We start from the raw sequence: 7,159 nt of genomic DNA, 5'->3' as shown, positions 1-7,159 counted from the left end.
TATGCATATTGACGAGCAATCGACACCCTCGCGGCTCGCTATTCTTCGCTTTACGTCGTCGAAAGTGTGGCGAGCACGAACGACGATTCGCCGGTCCACTTTCCGTGTCCCGAGTGAGGTAGATTCCCCGAGAAAGATGAAGACGACGTCTCGAAGTACTCGCGGAATCGAACGCGTGGCCGTGGAGTCACTCAACTACGCGGGGAACGCGGGGAACGATCGCGCACATCGTTCCGTGGCGTACGTGCCGGCGGCTCGACCGACTGTGCGGCACACGTCTCCCCACCCTCGGCGCACTGCGGCCACGGCGGCGCGAACTACGCGAGTCAACGGCGCGTTTGAAAATCACGTTGGTACCGTTCACGCGAACAAGCGCGCAAATCCACGCGGAAAATATGCATATTGACGAGCAATCGACACCCTCGCGGCTCGCTATTCTTCGCTTTACGTCGTCGAAAGTGTGGCGAGCACGAACGACGATTCGCCGGTCCACTTTCCACGTCTCGAGTGAAATGTGTTCTCCGAGACAGACGAAGACGACGTCCCGCGGTACTGGCGGAATCGAAGAGCTCGATCGCGTGGCCGTGGGCGTCGATTAATTACGCGGAAAATGATCGCGCACGTCGTCCCGTTTGTACGTGCCGGCGACTCGAGCGATAGTGCGGAACGTCTTCTCGCGCGCACAACGGCCGCGGCGGCGCGAAAAGCGCGCGAAAACGGTGCGTTTGAAAACCACTTGCAATAAAGAAACAAGAGATCGAAAGGAAGAAACTTAGTGTATTGGTAACAATTTCTATGATCTTTCTTGTGTCTCAATGAATGTATTAATGTATGTATTTCTCGCTAATATTTAATTATAATTTAGTATTCATATTGTTCCCCAGTAGCACAGTCGCATTGTCTAACATTCGCTAAACATCGGTCCAATGTTGGTTATATTAGAAATGCACTGGCCGATATTGTCTGGAATATGGAATAAATGCAAATATCGCACGATAATAATTATGTAACATTAAATTTATATTGGAAGTATAATACATTGATTTGATGTACGTCAACCAAACTGGCAATATATTTATTCGTTTATTTACAACGTTTCGGCTCCATTTCGACTCTATAAATATATGGTATTGCCAGTTTGGTTGACGTACATCAAATTAGTTTTATCTCATGTTTTGAATTTCGCTGGCGACAAGAAGGAAGACTTTTATTATAATACATTGACCGATATTTAACAATGTAATAAGAATATTGGTCTGATATTGATACAATATTAAACCGTTATTGCTAAATAGACATATTGGCTAAATAAAAGGAGGCGTCCGTCTTACAATATTGGTCCAATATTGGGAATACTAGATTCACATTGTTTCCCAATATTGCGCCAATATATTAAATTGTGCTACTAGGGTTTACTCAATTAGCAATATTTAAAGATCAAGCGATACGCGAAATCGCGTTTCTTCTGCGATATCGTTGTTAAAATTTATGAAGGAACGACAATTCCTTATTTGTCGTTTCCTTAATTATTAATTGCCACGAACGAAATAGCACAAAACACAGTTTTTTTCTACGTGCCTCTACCCCTCCACTGCTCAATGCTCGGTCTAGAATCTAGATATATGTATTACGTCTATGGTCACGTGTCACGTGGCGCATGCGCTTGCGTTGACTTTCGCGCTCCTCTCCCCTAGACAGGTCTCTTTGCCCTCTTGGATTCTTTCGTTGGCTTCGCTAAAACATGAGGCAGTGATGGAGAACCGTTCGATATCTAAGAAAAGGAAGGTTAGCGATCCCCAGAGGTTTATCATGAGCGATACGCAAAAAATATTCTCGTTGGCACAACGTTGGAAGCTTTCGGGGCGATATTTTGTCGAAAATCAGACGAATGCGATGACCGTGATTCGCGGATGACATGGATCCCGGCGTCGTTCTCGCGTGGATCTTGCAGTTCTACGTGTTCTCTCTCTAAAATTCTTTGAAATGCACATACTTCTATCAAGTGGGACTTGGTGCAGTGGTTCAGTTTGTTTTCTATAACGTCCCGGTATTTCACGTTTAATCGCTCGCCTAATTATATTCATCTCGTTGAATCGAATAACCTACAAAGAAGTAAACTTTGCTGCTGTGCACCTAATAAGCGTTAATTTGCGCGAGTCTCCCCAGTACAAATCTTAGCATTGAAGCAGTTTTTACATATATATTTACCATAAATATTTATATACACAACAAACAATATTGTACGAATAAGTCAAGTGGACAGTTGCGTTTGATACAACAGAATGCGTGTTACACCACTCCTTTCGCTTTCAGTTTGTAGGCGATGGTGTCTTCAGAGCCGAGCTGAACGAGTTCTTGACTCGTGAGCTCGCCGAGGATGGGTATTCGGGCGTGGAGGTCCGCGTGACTCCAAATCGGACGGAGATCATCTTACTGGCCACGCACACGCAGAGCGTGCTCGGCGAGAAGGGACGCAGGATCAGGGAACTGACGTCCGTGGTACAGAAGCGTTTCAACTTCAAGGAGCAGAATGTTGAGCTGTACGCCGAGAAAGTGGCCACGCGCGGCTTGTGCGCCATCGCGCAGGCGGAGTCACTTCGCTACAAGCTGATTGGAGGTCTCGCTGTACGAAGGTACGTTGGAATTTTGCCTGCTCTCTCACTGTTCGTTAGTCAGAGCTTCGTCCTGTAATTTTTATTATTTTGTTGTAACCAGGGCGTGCTATGGTGTTCTGCGTTTCATCATGGAATCTGGCGCCAAGGGCTGCGAGGTCGTCGTCAGCGGCAAGTTGCGTGGTCAAAGAGCGAAATCGATGAAGTTCGTTGATGGTCTCATGATTCACTCGGGTGAGCCGACCAACGAGTACGTCAACACCGCCACCCGACATGTACTCCTGCGACAAGGTACGACTGTATTATCACGGCAATTGCTTTGACCAACGTAGCAATGTATTGGTAAAAATTTTATGTGTTAAAATGTGTATACTTAAATTGTAATGTGTCTCAGGCGTACTGGGAATCAAAGTAAAGATTATGCTGCCGTGGGATCCCAACGGCAAGAGCGGCCCGAAGAAGCCTCTTCCTGACTACGTATCGATCGTGGAGCCGAAAGAAGAGGTTCCGCCAACTGTTCCAATCTCCGAGGTGAAGCCATCAAAAGACATGCCACCACCCGCTCCTCTCGCCGTATAACGATTGATTTAAATAAATGCAGTTTTATATGCATTTCAAAAATAAATACAGAAAATAAGATCTGCATTGTATTTTATTGTCAGTGTCCTGAACGCGAATACCAAATGCAAAGAGGAAAACGATTCTCTCTCGGGCTAGGGAAAGTATCTGTAGATAATAAGATTGTTTTATTTAAAAAGATTTATTAATGTTTTAAGATAATTTGCTACAGTATACCGATAACTATTTTCGTTTATAAAACCATTCTGAATTAATTTCAAACATCATAAATATCCAAGTATCAAGTAGAAGATAGACGAAATTATGCTAGGCTAACAATTGATAGAGCAACGTGACGGGTATTAAATTAAACTTATTCCAAAGCTTATCCCAAACAAATGGCGGATCAACCATTTCGTGTAATTCGGAAATACAATTTTGTAACTTACATGCTAGATATTACACACATTCCCTAATACCGCAAAACCGTGCGAAATCAAACAACCAGAGTTGACGTGTAATCAACATTAAACTCCATTAACCAGTGTACTCCATTATGCATCATTATCTACTCGTTACAAATTCATGGCTCAAAATTATATGTAAAATCATAAAGTTAGTATATGTGCACCGTTATCCTTGTAGTTCTTAATAAAAATGCGAAATTTAATACGTAAAACAGGATTTAGACAATATTAGTCGAATTGTAACTTTGCAAACTAAATTTTATATGATAATGATTAGTACGAACCCTCGCATTCTTATTCAACGTTCAGTCGGAAACGAACGTAATTACTAATGTAAAGAACCGTTCATATATGCTTTGATTGTTTTCACAGATATACCAAATCATATAATTCGCATGACATTCACTATGAATTTTTATGTCGGCACTCATTTTGCGCTAACACTAATTCATGAAAGTGTCGCTGAGTGGACCCTAGAACCCTAGGAGATCTTGTCTTCGAGAGACAATACAAGAAAGAATTGAAGAATTCGGTATCGTAGATATTATTGGCGCACCGGCGCCATTTGTTGGGTCAGAGAAAGCAGACCGTCGATCATTCTCCGAACGATGTCCGGCACGGCCGGCTTTTTCGACACCGAGCTCAGTCCGTTTCTAAGCTCGTAAAATACGTTGCGCGTGAACGGATTTCTCTGCGACGCAAGACGCAGCTTCAAGAACTGGTAATAGATAAAGGGTGTCAGCAAGCCGGCGCGTCCTCTGTAAAAAGAACCAGGCGAGACATTTAACATCTTGCCGCGCTGTTGTTACTAGATTATAATCATGTTGTTATGACAAATGAGTTACGACACGCCTGATTGTGTAATAGCACGTACGTGAACACTAGAAGAACGGTGAACGGCAAGATGATGATTTCCGACAGAGCGCACAGGCGAAGGATATTCCGCGATTGGAATTCCACCAGAGATATTAACAGACGAGCGCCCCACCAGCTGTTGTGTCCTAGACACTGCAGAAATCGTAGCAAGAGTTCAGCTTATATTCTTATGACTGTGCAGATAATTACATAGTAAAATTTTCTCACGCATGTATCATTAATTATACTATATATATAGCGTAATACCTAAGCGATACTAATTTGTTTACTCACGTCTAGCAATGTAAGTGAGTAGCTGGCCAGGTGCATCAGAGCGAAGAGAAAAACTGGCGTTAGCACCACTGCGCATGGATCAGTTCAGGATTCAATTTTGTTGAAATGTGGAGCATTCACGGCTGATTTTAGAATAGGCGCAAGTCGCAAGAAATCAGAGCCAAATGTGAGAAGCACAATCGACTGTCATTGGCCGATTTCTCGCGGCTTGCGACTTGCTGCGTCTATTGTAGAAGCCTAATGCTGCAAGTACCGAGCGGTCACTACTTCTGACAGTTTCTATTTTTCAGAATAATAGCCCATTTCTCGTATAAAAGATCATTTTGAAATTTTATGACTTTTCGTCGATCATTCGATCGTGAAATAATCTAAACAAAAAATTGGAACGGTGAGAAATGACACTGCTCGGCACTTCTAGCGTTACGAGAGACGAAACAGACTGCGTATAAAGGAAAAGGATACATGTGACTGGCGCCGCGTACAAAAATATCAAGGAGTAGAATAGATAGTGGCACGAGTCTTCCAACAGCAGCGTCTCGAAGAACTGTCTCGAGATCTGAACACGGGGCACTCGTTGGTGCAGACGTAACGCACTGGTCGCCGCGTTATTCATTAATACCTTATAGTATATATTGTACGGATTCCTGGAAAGAGAAGCGAGATTTTGAGAGGCCAGCAAAGCACGGGGTTGGTCGTGCCGTAAAGTTCCACAATGTCTTTTCTACACCCGAGGATAATCCCGCTTGTGGCTCGTCCGAGCGAGTGGATAAGTAGGCAAAATTCTAGACCGTTTGTGGACTCCGGTGCCACTTCTACAGAAGAGGACTGCCAAGATCACTGCGTAATCGTACGGAAATCATATTTTAGATGCCCGTGTAAACTTCTACGGACGAGCCACAAGCGGGACCATCTTTAGGTGTGACAAAGGACGTGAGATTCAAGGTGGACGAAGGTACCCGAATATAGGTATGATGTAACCAACGGTGAATATTAGGGTGAAGAGCCTGGTGACCCACAGTCCGAATTTGATCTTATTGTCTATAATGTGCTGCTTCAAGGCGGGCCATCCCTTCTCGACCTGCGGCGACGAGTCGCTGGAACCACTGCTTGCGGTGTCTGCCATCCCGAATGCTGAAAAACGGAGCAGCAGTTTAACACGCTAGAAGGAAAGGCGCGCGAATACGTCAGAGCTTGTTTACCCGGTCTCGTTTGCGCTGCCCCGGCCGCCCTCGGCGGCGACATTAAACGAATATCACGAGGAGAAAAAAACCTGTCAATTTATGCATATTCATCGCCGAAACCGCGCGGGATAAGAAAAAAAATGATCACGCCGTTGCGTACCGCGAGCGTCGCGCGCGTTTCTAAAGTGAAAGTGGCCACACTTTCTGCGGAAAGACTCGTCTCTGTCTCTCTCTCTCTCTCTCTTTCCCTCACTCTCTCTCTCTCTCTCTCTCTCCCCTCGACCGAGAAAATCACGGCCGTCGTGGACGGCGAGACGTCAACGAGCGAGGACTCGCACCTCAGAATCGAGCGTGCGTAAGCAGTTTTTCGCGCCGCACGTCGCGTGACTCGGCTCCGCAAATTACAACGTCGTACCGCCGATGACACTCCGGGGCCGCGCCGTCGTGTCCGAGGCTCGAATCAGACTTGGCCGAGCCCAGCGGGTCGGCGCGCAACACTTACGCGCTCGCACGCTCCGCACAGGACGACGTACAGGACAGGATACTCCGGCGGCGAGGTTACACGTCGGTGACAGCGGCAAACGGTCGCGCGGGTCCGCCTATTCGGGACATCTACGTGTCCCGTGCGAGCCGAGGGTCCGGGACTATTGGCGAACGAATCTTGACTTCCGCGAGCCCCCCTCGCGGCCAATCCGTGCGACGCAGATGTCGCGCGGGATTCGCGACGTGGCGCCATCTCGGGGGGGACACGCGCCGACTTGGAGATTACGGTCGAGCCGATCGACTCGGCGTGTCCGATTCGTCGTTGCCAATTGATCCTTCCACCTTATGTCGCACGATAAAAAGTAACAGCGTTAATTTGACGAGTTGAAAGTCCGATCGAAGGCACGTCCCAGGGAGAAACGATGTCGATTCGACGTTGATCGTCCCTTATCGGCGATCGATTCTACCGGCGGGATTGTTGGCAAAATATTTCAACTGTGTAATTTGGGGTGCGGTCAAGCTGCCACTACGAATGCTTTGAAGTGTTTCGAGTCCGGTCAATGTATCACTTGCAAACGCTTCAGCAGTACCAATGACGTCACTGAAACGTCACAGATTTCCCCCTCTATTTCGCTTCCAATGCTACAGCCGGAGAGGTAGTACGGCTGAAGCGTTTTTTTGAATTCTCGAAAAGCGCGGCAAATTGCAC

At 46.1% G+C, this 7,159-nt stretch overlaps 2 protein-coding genes across 3 annotated transcripts; one reads left to right on the top strand and one right to left on the bottom strand.

The window, feature by feature from the left end:
- The first annotated feature begins 1,670 nt into the window (after positions 1-1,670).
- Positions 1,671-3,251, top strand: LOC105562129 (40S ribosomal protein S3-like). The gene is made up of 4 exons (XM_012012688.1): positions 1,671-1,785; positions 2,314-2,633; positions 2,716-2,903; positions 3,007-3,251. The coding sequence occupies exons 1-4, from the start codon at positions 1,753-1,755 to the stop codon at positions 3,189-3,191; spliced, it is 726 nt and encodes a 241-aa protein (XP_011868078.1). The 5' UTR covers positions 1,671-1,752; the 3' UTR covers positions 3,192-3,251.
- A 105-nt stretch (positions 3,252-3,356) lies between these two features.
- Positions 3,357-6,671, bottom strand: LOC105562128 (Krueppel homolog 2). Of its 2 annotated transcripts, none has more exons than XM_012012687.1 (6): positions 6,470-6,671; positions 5,743-5,917; positions 5,249-5,430; positions 4,787-4,854; positions 4,512-4,645; positions 3,357-4,395 (listed from the first exon to the last, which is right to left on the bottom strand). In XM_012012687.1, the coding sequence occupies exons 2-6, from the start codon at positions 5,907-5,909 to the stop codon at positions 4,182-4,184; spliced, it is 765 nt and encodes a 254-aa protein (XP_011868077.1). In that variant the 5' UTR covers positions 5,910-5,917; positions 6,470-6,671; the 3' UTR covers positions 3,357-4,181. The 2 variants fall into 2 exon arrangements, with proteins under 2 accessions (XP_011868077.1, XP_011868076.1); XM_012012686.1 differs by lacking the exon at positions 6,470-6,671 and adding an exon at positions 5,986-6,043.
- Between the last annotated feature and the right edge of the window lie 488 nt (positions 6,672-7,159).

This window comes from Vollenhovia emeryi, unplaced genomic scaffold, assembly GCF_000949405.1.
Source record: "Vollenhovia emeryi isolate VEMERY1.0 unplaced genomic scaffold, V.emery_V1.0 DF939194.1, whole genome shotgun sequence".
NCBI classification, from domain to species: Eukaryota; Metazoa; Arthropoda; class Insecta; order Hymenoptera; family Formicidae; genus Vollenhovia; species Vollenhovia emeryi.
The sequence above is the reverse complement of the archived record's forward strand: the minus strand, read 5'-3'. Positions and strand labels throughout refer to the sequence as shown.

Bases quoted from the DNA above. Each gene is read 5' to 3' on its own strand.
- LOC105562129 (XM_012012688.1), top strand. From the start codon at position 1,753: ATGGAGAACCGTTCGATATCTAAGAAAAGGAAG. The intron at 1,786-2,313 runs GTTAGCGATCCC...TTTCGCTTTCAG, and splicing joins CGATATCTAAGAAAAGGAAG to TTTGTAGGCGATGGTGTCTT. The intron at 2,634-2,715 runs GTACGTTGGAAT...TGTTGTAACCAG, and splicing joins GGAGGTCTCGCTGTACGAAG to GGCGTGCTATGGTGTTCTGC.
- LOC105562128 (XM_012012686.1), bottom strand. From the start codon at position 6,028: ATGTCGCCGCCGAGGGCGGCCGGGGCAGCGCAAACGAGACCGG. The intron at 5,918-5,985 runs GTAAACAAGCTC...TCCGTTTTTCAG, and splicing joins GGCAGCGCAAACGAGACCGG to CATTCGGGATGGCAGACACC. The intron at 4,646-4,786 runs GTGAGTAAACAA...CGATTTCTGCAG, and splicing joins ACTCACTTACATTGCTAGAC to TGTCTAGGACACAACAGCTG.